The sequence below is a fragment of the Polyodon spathula genome, chromosome 20, assembly GCF_017654505.1.
Source record: "Polyodon spathula isolate WHYD16114869_AA chromosome 20, ASM1765450v1, whole genome shotgun sequence".
Taxonomy (NCBI): Eukaryota; Metazoa; Chordata; class Actinopteri; order Acipenseriformes; family Polyodontidae; genus Polyodon; species Polyodon spathula.
Window position 1 is genome coordinate 19,729,006 of NC_054553.1, and position 20,563 is coordinate 19,749,568.

Sequence of the window (20,563 nt, forward strand, 5' to 3'; positions counted from 1 at the left end):
TGGATCAAGGATCACCACTGAGGAAAAGTTTGGGCAAAACTGAATATATTGCCATTTATAGTTTTCTCCTAAGCTGATGAAAGGGGGTCTGCATCATGAGTGTTTTTCAGAAAACACCCTCCTTGATCACACAACTTAAGCAATACATGCATGCACACACATAGGATAACATTATTAGTGAAGTGTTTGCATTAAATCTCATTAAATTAGAACTTAGGATTTCTAACTTGAACCTCCGAGACAAACCACACAGGAGAAACAAATCTGTATGGCATATTTACTTTTATCAAGTATTTTGATCTAGAGCTCACTTTGCTTCACTTTCACAGATGAACAGGTTTTTCCACTCACAGCACCTTCCCCTACCTGCCACAGCTTTCTCACAGATGAACAGGTTCTTCTTCTCACATCCCATCCCTCTCCACTGCCCCCCGGTACTGCTCTCCATCTGGATGCAGTTCTGACCCAGATTCACAGAGCCCCAGTTCTGGAAGGAGTCCAGAAGAGTCCCATCTACCCATCTGAGCTCCCCCTTGCTGTGCTCACTGAGTCCGAGCCACATGGCTCCAGCCCTGCATACACACACACAGAGGAGACATGGGGCTGCAGCATAAGCAAACAGCCGTCAGCACCAAGACATACAGGGCCATGTTTTCAAAGAGTTTCCTCCATTCTTTAATGAGCTACTATTTTTTTGAAAGGACAAAGAATCATATTGATGTAACAATATGATAAACACATTGAGAGAGCTGACAAGAACTGGGTTATACTACTTAGAGGGTTTATTTTAATTTTCAGAAATAGCCAGTGTTTTACCTTTCTCATAAAATTGGAGCTCATTAAAAACTGTACTAAATGCTTTGAAAATATAATCCACAGATTCCAGTGACTGGAACTAAAGGTGAAGAAAAATCAATTGGGACAAACTTGGTCCAGTTGTGCCTTGAAACGTGTGATCTAATATTAAATCTCATAAATGTGTGATCTCATATTAAGATCTCAATACACTTCCCACCCCGTCATTCTGTATTTCTACAAAATAGACAACATTTTTTGAGAATGACTGCACATGTGAGATGGCACTAGTGGGGTGATACGATAATAAACAGATCACAAAAATGTTTTATTATGCAATATATCTTTAGGACATTGCATTTTAACAATACATTGATGTTGAGACATCTCATCACACTGAAATGTTTAAACTCACATTGGAAAGGTTTGTTGAATGAAGCCCTGTACCTCCGCACTGCTGACTACCACCAGGTCTGCCCCTGGAGTCAGCTGACAAGACTGTCTGGCAGCCTGCCACGACTCCTGCGTCTGGCTCAGCCAATAGCAGTGCAGGTTTGTCAAGAAGACCCGCCCCCCTCTAGGGCAGGATGAGTCATCTGGCAGAAAAATAGAAAGACAAAAAAAGTTTGTATTATCAGACCCCACACACTTAACCAAACCTCATCAATCCTTCACACTCTGTGTCTCGCAAAGTCATGGAGGGGTCATTGACACACAGGTCAACTAAGTGACATAAAAGGATGGTGGGATATCTCGGCGCTCCAGCTCAAGGTCACATAATCCTTTGTTTTTCACTGCAGGGGCAGAAGCAACAATCCAATATGGATCCAATCTTGTACAGTAACACTATTAGATACATACTTAGTTTCTATTTATTTTTAAGGGAATCTTAACCAGAAGTAGGCCAGGACTGCCATCATGAACAGACCTGTCCTCTGTTTTTCTCACTGCAGAAGTAGAACGTCAAGCCAATTTGGATAACCCTTTGTACAGTTACACAGCTAGATACAAACTTGTTTCCTGGTGATTTTCAAGGGAATCCATTAACCAGAAGCAGGTGCTGCTCTCAATCTTTGTGCGGCTGCTGGGGTGATGATGCCCCTGTTATAATAGCTGTACACCACATGGAACCACAGATCTGAATGTATACTGTGAGCTCCAGGTCATGCAGACGGCAGCTAGAGGAGTATTTTCGGGGCTGGATGAAAAGTGTGACATCATCTAACTCTGTTAGAGCTCAGAACATGTCAGGACCATGCATGTCCCAGCCCAATAAGAGCAGTCATGAAGAAGCAGATCACCATGAACCACCATATGCCATGTCAGGTTGTCATATAAGCATGCCTCCATACAGTAAATCCCCACACTCAGATACTTTCAATCAGCACATTTACAAATAGGATGCTTATGTTGAACAAACTATAATCCACAAATGATCAGTTCATTTTCAAATGTGGGTATGCAGAATACTAAAAGTACCTTTTCAATATGTAGCATGCTGGTGTAATTCACCCCAGACGACAGACAGGCAAACTTATTTTTAATGCCATGGGATTTCCACCCATGCACGCTAATTACAGAGCTCCTATTCACCATCCTACCAAAGTTGCATCTAAACAGAGAATTCTGGAGCAAGAATATATATATATATATATATATATATATATATATATATATATATATATATATATATATATAATTTTAAATGGGGTTTGTTTTGCTCTTTTAAAACACATAGAGCAGGTATTTCAACATGGGTTTATAAGGCAGCAGCAGTCTAACCTCCAGGTACAGCTGGTATACCAGAGTGTAACCAGTAACCTGCAACACTTTTGCTGTAAGTGCAGGCAGAGTGTTCCTGGGGGACAGGTTAATGGCTACACTGATACAGTTAATATTTCAAGGCAGCAGCAATCTTTATAAACCATGGGAGAACATGGTTTAACAGCATGACAGATCAAAATGTTTTCTCATTCTTCTGTCTCGGATACACGCCCCCATTATATTTGCACAACCACTGTGTTGCAGATGACACAAATCCTCCTAAACAATACCCAGTGATGCAAACCTAGAGGAGCGTTTGCACAGCGTTGCTAGGCAACAGTGTTCCAGGATGTCAGAATATTAATCATACCAGGACAAGACAAGGGTTTCATACAACATGGCAGTCAGAAAAAGTAGCTGGGGGTCTGCTCAACACTGAACCACTAGACTTTCAGAGAAGCCTTTCACTGTTGAATCGACAAGAACATTTCTTCAATTTTCTATTCATTTTTCATTAATTTTATGAACTCTCCATAACATCCATTTTATGAGAGTGAAACAAAAAAATAATGTATACAGTTGCTGTAAGTTTTAATATCCAAATACAGTAGTTTTATCGCTATGGCCAAAAGTGTTCCATCACCCTATAGAATTAACTGTATATTTATATATATATATATATATATATATATATATATATATATATATATATACACAGTGGCTTGCAAAAGTATTCAGACCCCTGACCAATTCTCTCATATTACTGAATTACAAATGGTCTATTGAAATTTCGTTCTGTTCAACATTTTGTTTTAAAACACTTAAACTTAAAATCAATTACTGTAAGGTGACATTGGTTTTATGTTGGGAAATATTTTAAAGAAAAATAAAAAAACTGAAATATCTTGCTTGCACATTAATATTTGGTAGAGCCACCTTTCACTGCAATAACAGCTTTAAGTCTTTTGGGGTAAGTATGTACCAGCTTTGCACACAGTGTCGGAGTGATTTTGGCCCATTCTTCTTGGCAGAGTTGCTCCAGGTTGTTTGGACAACGCTTGTGGATAGCAATTTTCAAATAGTGCCACGGATTCTCAATGGGATTGAGATCAGGACTTTGACTGGGCCACTGTAGGACATTCGCCTTTTTGTTCTTGAGCCACTCCAATGTTGCTTTGGCCTTGTGCTTGGGATCATTGTCCTGCTGAAAGGTGAATTTCCTCTGAAGCTTCAGTTTTTTAGCGTACTGAAGCAGATTCTCTTGCAGTATTTTCCTGTATTTTGCTCCATCCATTCTTCCTTCAATTGTAACAAGATGCCCAGTCCCTGCTGATGAGAAGCATCCTCACAGCATGATGCTGCCACCACCATACTTCACTGTAGGGATGGTGTGTCTTGAGGCATGGGCAGTATTAGGTTTGCGCCACACATAGCGCTTTGAGTTTTGGCCAAAAAGCTCTAGCTTGGTCTCATCTGACCACAAAACCTTTTCCCACATCGCAACTGGGTCACTCTCACGCTTTCTGGCAAACTCCAGACGTGCTTTCAGATAGTACTTTTTGAGTAACGGCTTCTTTCTTGCCACCCTCCCATACAGGCCAGTGCTATGCAGAGCTCTTGATATGGTTGACTGGGGCACCATTACTCCACTCCCAGCCACTGAACTATGTAGCTCCTTCAAAGTGATTGTTGGCCTCTCTGTGGCTTCTCTCACAAGTCTCCTTCTTGTCTGAGTGCTGAGTTTTGAGGGACGGCCTTTTCTTGGCAGTGCCTGGGTGGTGTGATGCAGCTTTCACTTCCTGATTATTGATCCAACTGTGCTCACTGGGATATCCAAACACTTGGATATTATTTTGTACCATTTCCCTAATCTATGCATTTGTATTACTTTATCTCTAACTTCTGTAGAATGCTCTTTGGTCTTCATTTTCCTTGAGATTCACAGCCTTACCAATGATCCTTCAACAGTGGGGTTTTTATCCAGAAAATGTGACAGCAACTTTAATGGTTCACAGGTGGAGGCCAATGGTAAGGTAATTGTGTCCTCGTTAGGGCAATTTCTTTCATCGGTGCAAACTGGGAGCTTCCACAGCACAGGGGTTGAATAATTATGGAAGCAAGATATTTCAGTTTTTTATTTTTCTTAAAAATATTTCCCAACATAAAACCAGTGTCACCTTACAATAATTGATTCTGAGTTTCAGTGTTTAAAAATAAAATATCAAAACAGAACAAAAATTCAATGTATCATTTGTAATTCGGTAATATGAGAAAATTGGTCAGGGGGTCTGAATACTTTTGCAAGCCACTGTATATATTATTTATATATATATATATATATATATATATATATTCATATATATATATATATATATATATATATATATATATATATATATATATATATATATATATATATATATATATCTATATATATATATATATATATATATATATATATATATATATATATATGGACATAATTTTTTATTTAACATCATGTAATCAAACAAAATGATATCGCAAAAAACATTTTTCAATTTTTGTTAGTATATGTAATTCAATATGTTAATGTAACATTATTCAGGTTTAATTCGACTTTATGAAGCAAACTTAGTTAATTCTATAGGGTGATGCAAAACCTTTGGCCATAGCTGTATTATTATTCAAATATGTAAATAAAACAGAGTCCTCATACACATTACGGTTAAGCACATGAGTATAATATATAGCCAAATGCAATCTGAAACATTATTAGAATGCTAACAGTGCAGGATAAGGGGGTCAAGAAGAGCTACTTCCTTGTAGTGATCCCTGGGCAACGTGTCTGATGGCTAAAAGCTCTTAAAATCGAACTTACCACGCAACGCTTAAGCAAAGCAATGTTGGCTTGGTTAGTACTTGGATGGTAGACCACCTGGAATACTGAGTGCTGTAGGCTGCATGTTAAGCTCATACGAAAATATATATATATATATATATATATATATATATATATATATATATATATATATATATATATATATATATATATATATATATATATATATTGTAAAACGATCCTCGCACTCACAGAGTTCGTTGCCCCTTTAAGATAGACCCAGGACACAAAAATTGATCTTTTACGGCGCTGACGCGCACTTTTTAATAAACACAGAAATGAAAACAAAACAAACGCCTAGCTCCCTCTTGGAGCTCTGACTAAACATAGACTGGTTCCTCACTAAACCACAGGACGGCTAAGCCGTTTACCTGACAAACACCAAAACGGGCTTCTCTCAGCACTCTCTTCAATACGACTGGACACACACGCAGTCGGGCTCTTCACTCAGCAGCCCCGATCAGTCTGGCTGCCTCTCAAATACCCTGCACCTGTCTAATTTATAATTACGATCAGGTGCCGAGGATTAACTAAATCATTAAAACAATTACACAATTAAACCCCATAACACCCAAATGTGCATTCTCACAAGGTTTTTAGCAGGGAAGGATTTTAACCCCCTCCCTGGTACCTTACACATCCTCCCCCTCAAGTGTGAAACACTGATCGGCCATACCAAGGCCACCCCCTCCCCTAAAACACAACCACCCACACTCAAGTCCCGAAATGTCCATTTCCGCCCTCTTCCACGGGCGGACTTGAGGGTGGGTCGAACCTTCCGGCACTTCCGGGAAGGGACCCTGAACCGGCGACAAGGGACCCCACCGGGATGACAGGGCCGACCGAAGTGACGACCGGGGAACAGGAGGATGCAGCAGTGGACAGAGATCTTCCACTGGGGACCGGCGCAGCGATGTCCGATCACCCAGGGGGAGCGAAGCAGCGAACAGGGGGAGCAACAGCGACGTCTGGCAGCAGCCCAGCGACGTCTGGGTGCTCGGGAAGAGCGGAGCAGGGAACCAGGGGAAAAGCTGTGGCCAATGTTGCAGACTCCTGGGCTCCAGGTCCAGCGCAGGAAGGTCTAGGAAGACCGGCAGGGTGTCCAGGAGCAAGGGGCAAGGGACCGCAACTGGCAGTGCCGGACTGGTTCGCTGGGGTGATGGAGGTGGGCACCTCACCTCCTCCTCTTTGTTCATCGCTTCTCCCTCTCTGGGCTCTGGGAGCGGGGCTCTGGGAGCGGCGGCTCCTCTTCTCTGGGCTCTGGGAGCGGCGGCTCCTCTTCTCTGGGCTCTGGGAGCGGCGGCTCCTCTCTGGGCTCTGGGAGCGGCGGCTCCCCTTCTCTGGAGCGGCGGCTCCTCTTCTCTGGGCTCTGGGAGCGGCGGCTGGGCTTGTCTTGCCTGCTCCCATTTTTGGAGCAGCAGATCCAGCTCCGTCGGCTCTGGCTCTGGCAATCCAAGTTCCAATCTCCATCTCTTATTCTGCTCAATCTGAGCAGCCGTGTTTCTTTTGATCATAGCGATCAATTCCTTTAAGCTTTCCATTTTTACTGGGTCATAGGGCCGCCCACACACACTTCTGGTACCATAAGTAAAACGATCCTCGCACTCACGGAGTTCGTTGCCCCTTTAAGATAGACCCAGGACACAAAAATTGATCTTTTACGGCGCTGACGCGCACTTTTTAATAAACACAGAAATGAAAACAAAACAAACGCCTAGCTCCCTCTTGGAGCTCTGACTAAACATAGACTGGTTCCTCACTAAACCACAGGACGGCTAAGCCGTTTACCTGACAAACACCAAAACGGGCTTCTCTCAGCACTCTCTTCAATACGACTGGACACACATGCAGTCGGGCTCTTCACTCAGCAGCCCCGATCAGTCTGGCTGCCTCTCAAATACCCTGCACCTGTCTAATTTATAATTACGATCAGGTGCCGAGGATTAACTAAATCATTAAAACAATTACACAATTAAACCCCATAACACCCAAATGTGCATTCTCACAAGGTTTTTAGCAGGGAAGGATTTTAACCCCCTCCCTGGTACCTTACAATATATATATATATATATATATATATAGAGTGCAGGATAAAAGTTTAGTTAAGATTGGTGTATAATCATGGCAGTTACGGCGTTCACCATGTAGTGTGACAGACAGACAGGAGGTAAGGATGGACAGACACACACGATCTGCGCATAAGGGTCCTCATTCCTCAAACAAGTTGTGTTTGCATGATTGTTGGTGCCACAATAGATCTCCACCAAGAAAACTGCAGCGACGTTCAATTCAAAATTAGAGCCATCAATAGCATGACAAAACAGATCACTAAGCCCTGCAGACACTACACACATATGAAAATGTCATTGACATATGGATGGACAGACATCTATATGCACAGATTCTGACACTCTCAATACCTTGTGGTAAAAAGTTCTCAAGTTTCACCTCAACTGGATGTGCTATTTTCTACATAAATGTAAATCTCTAGTGGGGTGAGTTAAGGGTAGCCATTTGATGATTAAATACATAAACTAAATTGATCAAATGAAAAAAGATCAACGCAAAACTACTTCCAAAAGCAAGCTGAGATGACGTTGGAAACTAAGTTTACCTAAAGAGAAGTTATTTCTCTTAGAATTGCTTTTTCCAAAAAGAAGAAAGGCAGCTGATGTTTTCAATGTTACAGAAAGGTTGCCTAGTGACAGCTGAGGCCTACTCGCACTTAAACCTGAGCCAATGGAGACGATATCACCTCACTATGGCAACCGGACACAGAGCCTTATCAATCCCTGGCACCCATTAAACTCATACGCAGTAAAAAGAAATGTGAAAACATCACAAAATAAGTCCTTTTCCCAAAGTATAAAAATAATGGATAAAAACTTGTTTATTAAGGAGCTAGGGGTTCAATGAAAGCTATCATCTGAAAGCTTGCTGTGTCACAAAATTCAAAAACTAAAAAAAAAGTGCTTTTGAGCTTAAAATGCAACAGTCTTCTTAAAAGTATGATTAGAACTGTGTGTGGCACTGCACCTTTAAAAAGAACAAACTCAGTGCAGACAGACTGGCCCAAAGAAAGCAACTGCTTGCCAACCCAGGGAGGGGCTTCAACACTCCAGCCAAGTTTTAATCGCTGCTTTTAACGTGTGACCTTTTTAATGCAAATTTACCAGGGGAGACCACAAAAGAGAAGAAAACAAGAGAGGGATAGGTAAACTATGACAAAACCAAAGACTTTCAGTGATAAGCCGAATAGATTGGAAAGTGCAAGTTATACCAAACGAGAAACTTCAAGTCAAGAATAAGATGTTATAAATGTGTAATGTTTCTGAGGTGTGATATACATGGATATGATAACTGGATGTGTGTGTCAGGATATAGTAACTACACAATAGTACGTCACAAATTGGTTTTAGGTAGTGATTACCAGTAAAAACCAATGAGAGACAAATTATTAAAGGATAATATATTCTAACTAATATGTTATTTCATATTTTTTCTGTTTTTCTATGGATTAAGTAGCAGCTATAATAACCTGATCACATTCTTCCATCATCAATATATGCATTTTCTTTGTTTTTCTTTACATTTTTTAATAGTTTGTATTTGTTTGTGATTATTTTGTCATTTTTGTTGACCAGGTCTCCTTGAAATGAAATTGGTAAACTAAAATGAAAATAATAAAAAACAAAGCCGGTGTCTATCAAAGTCCCTGTATTGTCTGTCTGGAGAAGTTTTCTTGGTTCTCCCACTGAGCGCAAATACGGATCTTAGAAGTTAAGCCTATGTCAGCAAGGTTTTTTTTTTTTTTTTCTTCAGTTCATCTTGTTGGTCTGAACTTTGTTTCAAAGCTCTCATCACTGACTGGCTGAATGTCCATGGCTTTATTTTCAATGCAGTTGACATTACAACAAGTGCCACTCTACACATGACATATGAAAGGGTTAAACAATGAGAATTGAATGCAATACTTTCACTAGAATGCTCTGTGCTCACTTCCATTCACTCTGCAGGGTTCAGTTTTGAAACACAAGCTTGTATTCTTATTCTACATAATGCTATCCGGTTACTGTACCAGCTACAGAAAGCTCTCAGTGCCTGCCTTCCATGCTTCACTGTCAGTTAGCCAGCTACACTTGCACTTCATACAAAATGGCATTGGTGACATGGTGAATGGAAGTTTTTCTTAAATATGATTGGCTATAACCCCTGTAAATAGCAGTACTTTCAATAATGTATTGCAGCAAATGTCTATGCAGTTGAAGTTGATAAGAATAAAATGCAGGCTAATGTTTCCTAAGATATAACCATTATTAATATAACTGTGTGAACTCACGCATCAGCAGATCAACAAGAACAGGGAAAGCAAATCCCATCCTAATCACAGCAGTGCTTCTGAACATTCAGTACATGGCAACAATGTAACTATGACAGACAAGCTGCTGTCTACGTACCCCACAGAGCTGACCGACTCCACCGCAATTACGATTTCAACAGCTCCTGTAATAATTAGAAATGCTGAAGGGCCACCTTACCGCACATGACATTCACCACAAAGCTGAGGATCCAGAGCTGAAGCCACGTTGCCATTTTCAAATCCACAGGCGTGGGAATATGCTAGTCCCGATGTGAAGAAACATGCAGTGGAATAGTGCCTTCCAGAGCACAGGAACAGGTCATAAGAGAAGTTTTACAAGGAAATATCCAACTATAGTGTACAGTACTTTAAAAGACCCACTTGTGACTTGTAACAGTTAGTTGATCAAGTCATTCATAAAGTCGATTTTATGGCAAGAATCCAACGCCATTCTTGTAGTTTTAATGGTAGGCGGGGTTAATCCTTAGTAGCCATGGGCTTCTAACGTCCAAAGATTTAGTAAATATATAAATAATTATTAACACATAATGTTTAATAGCTAATAATTAATTAGCTAATCATGATTAACAATTGATTATTCATTATAACTAATTACAATTGGAAACATTTTCGTTCATGTTAAAAATCAATAATGTAGATACTGCATTATAAAGGATGATATAAACAATATTATACAGTTCACTTAATACTACTACTACTACTACTAATAATAATAATAATAATAATCATAATAATAATACGCTATTGTAACTATAAGAACATGTAAGCCATTTATTAGAAGCCTTGTAATTACAGTATTTAATAATAACGTGTCATTAAGATGATATTGTAATAAACTGTTATTCCCTGTTAATAATCATCAAATCCTTTAATAAAACATGTAGAGATGTATTGTATATATTTTAATTAAAGAAAGCCTTCCTCAGAATTCTTGAAGTGCTGAGATTTGCCTCACGATACTGTAATATTTAATATGATCACGATTTCTGTTGCATCCACACATACATTCACACCCAACAGGACCTCAGCTCTCATTACTCTCAGTCCTTCTGATCTTGTGCTGGGTTTCCATCTGCTCCTATAAATCAGAGGGTCCCGTCTGATTGTGGATATTAGACATCTGATTCCACACTGGACAGTGAAGCTGAGCAATGTCAACATGGAGATGGGCTGGTGATTCCAATCTCAAGTCTAAATAGTGAAGGACTAGCCGGTGCATCACTGCGCGCTCTGTTTAAAGGGTGTGTTTAAAAAGTGCCAGGATGACAGCGACTCCGCCAGTTGTTTCCATAGCTCCTGTGTGCAGTGCAGCTTGACTCCAATAAAGTTCAAACTCTGAGAACCACTCTCTTTTTGTCCTCTTGTGGCTCAATGAATAGTCATCCTCCTCTGTCCTGGAGATGTTCCCCCCACTTCCCTTGTAACGCTCTACTCCTGTCTTCACTCTGCTTTGATAGATGTCCTCCTCTGTCCTAGACGTTTCCCCACTCTGAACACCCCCCCACTCCCCTCGTAACTCTCCACTCCTCTGTCTTCACTGCTCTGATAGACGTCCTCCTCTGTCCTAGACGTTTCCTCATGCTGAACACTCTGAACACCAGCTCTTTAAGCACCAGAGACGCCCCCATTGTCTGTGTGACCTGGGGGCTGTGAGATTCTAATACAGAACATAACATCAAACCTGACAGCCTAGTTTCACTCTCTCTCACATATGCTTTTTTCTTGAACTTTGTTCAGAATCCACTCTTTCTTGAAATTCTTTCTTTCTCTTGATTTTATTTGGTTTGTTTGTTTCTTCTTTCTGCATTTTCTCAGAATTCTTTCCAAATGTATTTCTTTTTCTTCAGTCACTTTATCAATGTATTTGTGATGTTACAGGTTCTCTCGTCCTCCCTCCTTAATCCTCTTGTTCTTTTTATCTTTCATCTCTTGTTTGCTTCCCTTGAAACATTTTTCATCGGCTTGACATTTCTTTTTTCGAGGCCTCTCTCTATGCATCTTCTCTCCCTCTATGCCTCTTCTCTCTCCCTCTCCCTATGCATCTCTTCTCTTGCTCACCCTCTTTCTATGCATCTATTCTCTCCCTCTCCCTATGCATCTCTTCTCTCATGCCTCCTCTCTCCCTCTCTATGCATCTTTTCTCTCTATCCCTCCTTCTCTATGCATCTCTTCTCTCCCTCTCTTGATGCATCTCTCCTCTCTCTATGCAGCTCTTCTCTCTATGCATCTCTTCTCTCTCCCTCTCTCTATGCCTCTTCTCTCTCTCTCCCTCACGATGCATCTCTTCTCTCGCTCTCCCTATCTCTTGGTCTCGTGTGCTGTCTTCTTTTAAAGTCTGTTCTTCAAACGACACTGATGCTCCCTCATTTTCTGTTTGTTTCACAGCAGCAAAAGCCCCTCACTTTAATCCTTTCATCTTCGACACTGTGTTTTTAAAAAATCTGCTCTTCACTGCAATTAGAAAACACACCCTGAACTATAAATCAGGGACAGCAAGAGCACAGCATAGATTACATAGTGTGGCCAGTGCAAGCTTGATTGCTTCCCTGTGAAATTATGCTACCAAGGGGTAATCATTGATTACAACATAGACAATTAGAGTTTTTACAACCATTGTAGTTTTCTGCCTAAACACAGCATTGTATTCAGACTAAGTGCAAATCATGCATGTTATTAAAGTGCTTCTTTATGAAATATCAAAGTTACCACCCCTACTGTATTCTTCTAATTTATTAATTTTTTATAATTTATAATTTTTATTAATAATTTTCTAATTTCAGTCATCACATCCTAGTGACTTTTTAAAACTCAGAAGCACTCCTGTGGGAATCACGTCAAACCTTCAAGAGTAACCATTAACCAGCCCCCCTGTAACACTCTAGAACAGATGTGGTGTTCCATACGTCCACTAAGGGAGTGTTACAGGGGGACGAATCCCTTTCGAAAATAGGGCTAATATTCTAATAAGCAACACCTATCACAAGTATGTTCCTTCCACACAGACTGACTGGGTGGGATATGTGTTCTTCATTTTACAACAAAAATAGCTATCTGACTGCACTCCACATCACTATTCTAAAGTTAACAAAATAACAACAATGTTCACTATGTTTAATAGTGCTTCCTGAGTACAATCTTTGTGGTGTGATTGATAACACATTAATAAGCTGGGAGGAGGTGTCTCTGATTGGAAGACCCATAATGTCGCACAGTTTGAGCAGTGTGACTACACTATATAACATTGATTGTCACCCACAGACACTCCCATACACCGCCAGATTTTCTTACCCAGTTTCTTCTAGCCATGCTATGGAAAAACATTAGAGTGACAGATACCCCTTGATTCTGGCACACTCAATAACGTGCTAAAGAATGCAGAATTCTATCTGAGCTGTCTCAGAATACTGACTAAATAAGACATAGCCCTGAGTAGAGCAATCCCTGTCTCTATCGCCCTTTGCAGGACACTACAGGACCGAACTACAGACCAAACAGCAAAATGAAAAAAAAGAGACAAAATCCCCCCCCACCCCCCAAATCTTTCATTTAGTTACATTCTAAGGCTAGACCACTGATCAACCATACTTTAATACTCTGTAATAAAAATCAATATTGATTTTTACAATAATTAGAAATCTCAGGAAGCTCCACTGCAATCAGACAGTATATATTATATATAAGGGTCCCTGTGACAGAAAGACAATGATTCTTAGTGGTAAATCTCCCTCCCAACCTGTGAGGGTGCTAAGTAACGGGAACAGAGTACCCCGGATTGCTTGGCCTGACACTTCGTTGCTAGGATTAAAAGGAAGTCTGTCATTTAGAAAAGGGACGGCGCTCTGGTACACTAACTCATCGACCCGGAAGGGAAATGATGTGGCAGCCGCGGATTTGAAAAGAAATCGTTTACCAAGTGGTCATGAGTGATGGTATAAGTAGGGGATGAAGCAATGTAATCTGTTCCTTCATTTTGGTTAGAGAAAAGATCCCGGAAGGGCCTGTGTTTTGTGTATCCATAGCGTGAATGATTGTTTGTTTGTCTCCAATTGTGTCTTGTTATTAGTTGATGGTTAACAAGTTCCAGAGCTGTCGCCAAGGGCCAGCACAAACCCGGAACAGCACCTCACTTGTATCACAAATAACCGTATTTGCACCACGAGTACTAATTCATGCACTAATGGACTTGTGTATGTGTTTTGTGTTTTGTGTGGATCTACAATAAACGGGACTATTATTTCAGGACAAACCCGGGGATTACAATTCAAGTAATACAGACCACTGTATTACTTAGCATCATTTATTGTTTACTGTTTATTTGTCTGGAAAGGAGATCCGCTGCATAATTTATCCGACCCAGCAGGTTGACTGCTCACAGAGAAGTCAGCTTGGAGTGCGCCCACAGTAGCACCTGCACTGCCAGGCAGTGGAGGCTCAGAGACCTCAAGCCACCCTGTCGGTTTATGTACGACACCACTGTGGTATTGTTGGACAGAACTAGCATAAATCTGTTCCAAATCATCGGAAGAAAATGCCGTAGGCCGAGAACGACTGCGTTGAGTTCCAGGACATTGATCTGGACTGAGGCCCATGGCCTGTCCACACTCCATGGGTCCCCAACCCATTCCAGACTCGTTGCGGGTGGAGTGTGAACGAGTTGAACCAGGCCTGAAAAGGCCTTTGACTGAGTAGGCCCAAGGGAAGGGCCTGCAATGCGGCAGCCATCAACCCCAGCATGGGCTGACACAGCACCATGCTCACTCTCTCTCTCAACCCGAAAAAAGAGAGGCAAGACTCTACTGCAGCAACTCTCGGAGTTGTCAGTGACGCCTTCATGGACACAGAATACAGATGGAGGCCTAGGAAATACAAGTGTTAGGACAGCGTGAGACGGCACTTCTGCAGGTTCAACCTGAGACTGAGCTGATGAAGATGGTCCTTGACCAACGGCATATGCTCAAACGCTTGCTCCCGTGACTAAGCACAGACGAGCCAGTCGTCTAGATAGTTCATCAGTCGAATGTCCTGAACCCGCAAGGGCACCAGAATGGCGTCCATGCACTTGGAGAAAGTGCGGGAAGCAAGGGACAGGCCAAAGGGGAGTACGCAGTACTCGTAAAACCTGCCCTGGAACACGAAGCAGAGATATTTCCAGTGCCCTGGCCTGATAGGGATGTGAAAATACACATCCTTTAAGTCCTCAGTGGTGAATGAGTCGTCCAGCCGAATTGCCTGAACGATTTGGCGGTGCGTGAGCATCTTGAAAAGTAACACCTGAAGGTGTTTACTCAGAAGCCTCAGGTCCAAGATAGGATGGAACCCGTCGTCCTTCTTGGGTACTAGGAAGTATTTTGAATAGAAACCTTTCCTGCAAGAGGGCGGGTCTACTTCACGAATGGCCCACTTTGAAAGAAGAGTGACGACTTCGAGTTTTAACTGGAATTGAAGGCTGTAACCAGACCGCAGAGCACCCAACAATCGTTGGTGCTGAGTTTCCAGTATAGTAACTGGGGGGGGGAGGGGGATTGAGGCTGCAGAGATCCCTCAGGGGTTCCGGGCCTTTGGCCTCATGGGGGTCGCAGTCACAGGACCCGTAGGTCACCGGCGATTGCCGTCCCCCTTGGCCCGCCAATTGCTTCTCCTCCTTGACAGTAGAGCTGGCTGGGGCTGCTGTTTAGGAGCAGGCTGCACCGGACGAGTCGATGAAGCGACAGGCCCCGCTTGGAGGCCCCTATGCCCAGGAGAAGCTGGACATACTATCTGGATGCCTCCCTGGTCATAAAATACCTCTGCAGCATCTCCTCCACTGCAGGACCAAAATTGTGGCTTGGAGTGATAGACACATCTAGAAGTGAGGAATTGTCCTGCTCCTTGACCCTGGCCTGGGAGAGCCACAGTTGCCATCTGGTAACCACTAGGGCTGCCAGACACCAGCCCTCTGCCCTCGCAGTGAACTGTGCCAGTCTAGTAAGTGTCTCAGACATCTGCTGTAACTACAGTTTCTTCTAAACCGTGACAGTGTCACCAAGCTCCTGAATAAGAGTCGACTGATACATCATCAACAGACTGGAGGCATTACACAGCCTGGTAGCTTGGTCACAAGCAGTGTAAGCCTTTTTAAGGTGGACTTCAGTAGTCCTACATTGTCCGTTCAGGCATTGTAGGTCCTTAGTCGGAGCAATACAGGGAGCCCGTACGAGGGCGGCAATGGCTAAGTCCACAGGGGGAAAATCCGCCAACCCCGCGGTAGCTGCTCCTTGGAGCATAGCAAGCCTGGTGCTGAAGCAGGGCTCCCCCATGTAGACTGAACTTCCCGAACAAAGTCGGGGAAGGGAGGCAAGGCCCTGTGCCGAATGGGTGTGGCTAAAGGGAACTAGGAGCGCTGGAGCTCCTTGTCTTGTGGCCATTCCACCCCTAGACGACAAGCAGCTCTCTCTATCAGAGCCTCGAAGCCAGGTCCAGTTCGCTCAGCGAATCGCAAGAGCGGAACTCTGAGGGCTGAGATAAGTCTTCCCCATCCCCGGAAGCCTCCAGGAAGAGGACTTCCTCATCATAGTCCCGCTCCTCCTCAGGAGCTGGGTCCATGACTGGAACCGGTGGAGGGACCAGTCTGCTAAGGGACATAGTAGCTTCAGGAGCTGTGGCCGGCACAGTGGGGGCAGTGACTGGTAGTCCGCACAGCATGAGCTGCTGCTGCCCCATTATCATGGCAGTGCACAACAAATGCACAGACACGGGAGTTCACAGAAGTGCACGGGTCAGTGCCAATACCACAGGCACGGGGGGGTGCACGGGAGCGTACTGCCCGGTGCCGGTACAGCAGTGCACAAAAAATGTACAGGCACGGGAGTGCACGGCCCACGGAGCGCGGCCCAATACTGCTGCACAGAGGTGGTGTAACACCAAAGTTGGTAATCTACTATAATCTACTATATCAGGCTAGGAGATTTTGGAATCTCAGCGCTGGATAAAGTATGTGTGGATGAGCAGAGCTAACCCCACGTGAAGCCGCTGCTGCAGAACCGGGGCGCAGTAAACACCAATCTCGTGTTGTTCTTATTGCTCTACCTAAAGGGAGACAAAAAACAGAAACAGCAGTAAATGTTCAAATAAATATACAGTGAGCTAACTTGAAGAGTAAGCAGATAGAAAAAAAACTGGCAAACTGCTCGAATATAGTACTCAGTGAGTACTAAGGGGGGCAGCGCCAGCCGGCACACCGAAAATAAACTTGGCAGACGGACGCGACAATCAACCGAGCCCAGTGATGTGCGGGGCGCACTCGCAGCTCAGGGAGCTGAGAATCGGTCAAAAAAATGAATAATCCAGACAAGGGGTAACCGCCTGCTTCCCAGTGCTTCATTTTGAAACCACGTTCTCAAAGCTTAATAATAAGTAAAGTTGTGAAGACACTTACTTAGGCTCCTTCCCGATCAAGCGCTGAAAGCAAAAGAGACCGAACTGTAGTGACGCTGCCTGATACCAGCACTGGCAGGGGGCAGAGTGCTGATGTCAGTGCACTACAGTGGCCTGTAGGCAGCTTTTTTTATACAAAGCTCAGCAGTTGCCCTCTGCTGTGCCCAGTAAACATTGCAAATTATAGAGTGGAATGGACTTCCCCACTTACTTCTATAAGGATTTCAAGTCAGTTCATCCTACGATATACCCTCTCAGTACAGAATGCGTATAACGTGTGATGTAACAAGCATCAGGAAGGTTTTACTTACTAAACCTCAGCACAGTTCAGCCTCCAGATACTCAATGAAACTGACACCGACCTGCACTTTCAAAACAGAGATTTACATCATTTAAAAAGAATAATACCTAATAACCTGAATATGTTGACACAATATAAAGTAAAACAGTTTGAAGGTCAAATGGACTTCTCCAGAGTGAAAACTAAACCATGTACAGAAGAATGGGAAGGGACTTGGAAATTGTTATGCTGTAATTTTTCCCTTTTGGAAATTGTGAGTAAGTAAATGAATCTTCCAGCATCCCACTAGAGGTCACTTTTCAAACCACCACACTTCAGAACATCAGCCTTTTCAGAAGCCCAGATGAATGAAAACAGGTGCAGCAACATGGCCTGGAGCTTACCAATGGTCTGTGTGCCCTCGCTGTCCCTCAGGCTCCACACAGCTGACATCTCTGTCCCTCTCTCGGTGTTGATCCAGATTTCCACGCTGTGCCTCTGTTCCACCAGCAGGGGGCACTCCAGCTCCACCGGGCCGGCTGGCATGACCACGGTGATGAGGCGGCTCTGCCACAGCGTGCTGGCCCCTGTATGTGCCCACACCCCCACCCTATAGGTCCCTGGCAGGGCATATTTGTAGCGTGTCCGTGTATCACTGGAGTTGTGTGGTGTGGAGCCGTCCCCAAACTCCCACTGGTACACAGTGCCTGGCACGGCTGTGCTGGCACTCAGCTCTACAGGCTGGCACACACTGTGATACCTGAGGGCGTGTAACACCAAGTTTACCTGAAAAACAGACAACATTCTGACACTCTCTTGGATTAAAGTCCTAACCAGGTTTTCATCACAACTGAATACAAGTCAATTTTCCTACCGGTAATACTACCACTTCTGGAAGAAAATCATAACATTAGAAAGTTGCTATGTAAGTAAGTTACTGTAATGTATTTAAGTTTTCTGAATTTACATGTTGCTGTTTCCTACGTTTGAGGGTTAGGTCGGCCAGGGTGTCCTCGGCTCACAGTGCACCAGCGACCCCTGTGGTCTGGCCGGGCGCCTGCGGGCTTGCCTATAAGCTGCCCAGGGCTGTGCCGTCCTTCGACGCTGTAGCTCTAGGTGGCTGCATGGCGAGTCTGCAGTGTGTAAAAAAGCGGACGGCTAACGGCACACGTTTCGGAGGACAGCGTGTGTTCGTCTTCGCCCCTCCCGAATCAGCGCAGAGGTGGTAGCGGTGAGGTGAGCTAAATAAAACAACTGGACACTACTAAATTGGGGAGAAAATAACAACAACAAAAAAAGAATTGGCGGCTACTACATAAAAAAAAGTTTCCTATGCTTTCTTATTTATTACAGTGTGTGTGTGTGTCAGTGTGTGTGTGTGTGTGAGTGTGTGTATAGGTTTGTCTGTGTGCATCAGTGAGTGTTAATGTGTGCGTGTGTGAGTGTCATTATGTGTGTCAGTGTGTGTCAACGTGTTTGTGTGTCAGCATGTGTGTATGTCAGTGTGTCAGTGTGTGTGTTGGTGTCTGTGTGTGTCAGTGCGTGTGTTAACGCGTGTATGTGTCACTACGTGTCAGTGTGTGTGCGACAGTGTGTATATGTGTCAGTATGTGTCAGTGTGTGTATGGGTCAATACTCGTCAGCGTGTGTGTTGGTGTATGTGTCAGTGTGTGTCAGTGTATATAGGTGTGTGTATGTGTCAGCATGTGTTAATGTGTGTGTCGGTGTGTCAGTGTGTCGGTATGTGTATGTGTTAGTATGTGTGTCAGTGTGTGTCAGTGTGTGCGTACCATGGTCTCGCTCACCTGCACAGGAAAGGCTTTGAGGATGACAGTGCGTCCACATACGGAGGTCCGTACCGCATTGGAGCACACCTCCCTGCAGGCCTGTGCTCTAGGCCCGGGGGAGGAGGGGGAAGGCAGGGAGCCACACAGGCAGCGCTCCTTGGGGTCCAGGCTCCAGTGGGTCTCAGTGCGCCGATGACACAGCGCATTGCAGGAGGCTGCAGTATGAGGAGGCCCGTCCAGAGAAGAGTAAAGCAAAACTGCATCATGCTGCTGCTGCTGCTGAGGCCTCTGAACACAGGACACGTAGCTGTCAGCTGCAGGGACACAGGGACAGGCTCATAACAGTCACAGGAAGACTATGCTGAGCCACTCAGGAGCCGATTTGTTCATCTTGCAGTGTCATTGCATTCTAGAAAGATGTGCTCCTTATTTATTGGCTGTTAGTAATTTGTTAAAAACCTGAAATACTCAATGTTAAAATAATGTAATGCACAGCACAGTAAATGCTTTTTATTCATTGGTTTTGTGTTTTATAATGATTACACAACATTAATGAAGGGGTCTGGCAAGTTTTTTGACGCCATTTTAAGTACTGTACTCTTTTTCTTGTTAAGATTCCCTTAGTATCATTTTATTTGCCACATTCTATCCCTGGTGGTTGTTAGAAACACATTAGTGAGATATACTTAGGGCTTCTGATTTCCGGTTTTAACCCATAAAAACCAATAAAACACAGATACAAAAAAAATTTAATCAGTGTATACCCAATAAACACCGGAAAAACGCAGGAAATAGTTACTGAATTCACCTTGACTTGATCCCTTTCCCTGTGAAAAAAAAGAAAATTAAATAACCTACAACAAAAAAAAAACCTTTCCCCAGTGCAGTTGGGCAATGACCCTCCTTCCTGACTTCTATTCGTTCTGAATACATAAACCCCACCCCCAACTACAGAGTATCAGCAAATTCCTGAGTTTCTATTGGAGGATTGTAACACGATTGCGAGATTTAAAACAAGATTACAATTAGAAACAGAGCCTTGTTCTCGCTTGCAAGATTTATAGCTATGGTATGGAGTATTTACACGTTCGTGGAATTTAAAACCGAATTGCAAATTGTGGCAAAATGTAAAAAAAATACTTAAACACACAAAACCCCAGAAGAATATTCCTGTGACCATAAGGATTTCTTTGCAGAACACAGCAAAGGAAAGAAGGTACAATTGAAGTATTGTCGACTTACTATACATATTGTGACAGAAA

The 20,563-nt window shown here is 43.2% G+C and overlaps 1 protein-coding gene across 2 annotated transcripts in view; it reads right to left on the minus strand.

Moving 5' to 3' along the window:
- The window catches only part of pkd1b (polycystic kidney disease 1b), an 88,303-nt gene that overhangs the window by 49,197 nt on the left and 18,543 nt on the right, over positions 1 to 20,563 (minus strand). The window contains exons 5-8 of one of the 2 annotated variants that reach the window (XM_041219816.1): positions 19,320 to 19,615; positions 17,919 to 18,300; positions 1,211 to 1,391; positions 367 to 572 (exon numbers count right to left, since the gene is read on the minus strand). In XM_041219816.1, the coding sequence (XP_041075750.1) occupies positions 367 to 572; positions 1,211 to 1,391; positions 17,919 to 18,300; positions 19,320 to 19,615 (1,065 nt within the window). Of the gene's footprint in view, positions 1 to 366; positions 573 to 1,210; positions 1,392 to 9,978; positions 10,471 to 17,918; positions 18,301 to 19,319; positions 19,616 to 20,563 lie in introns of those variants that run through there. The other variant, XM_041219817.1, reaches the window with a different exon arrangement.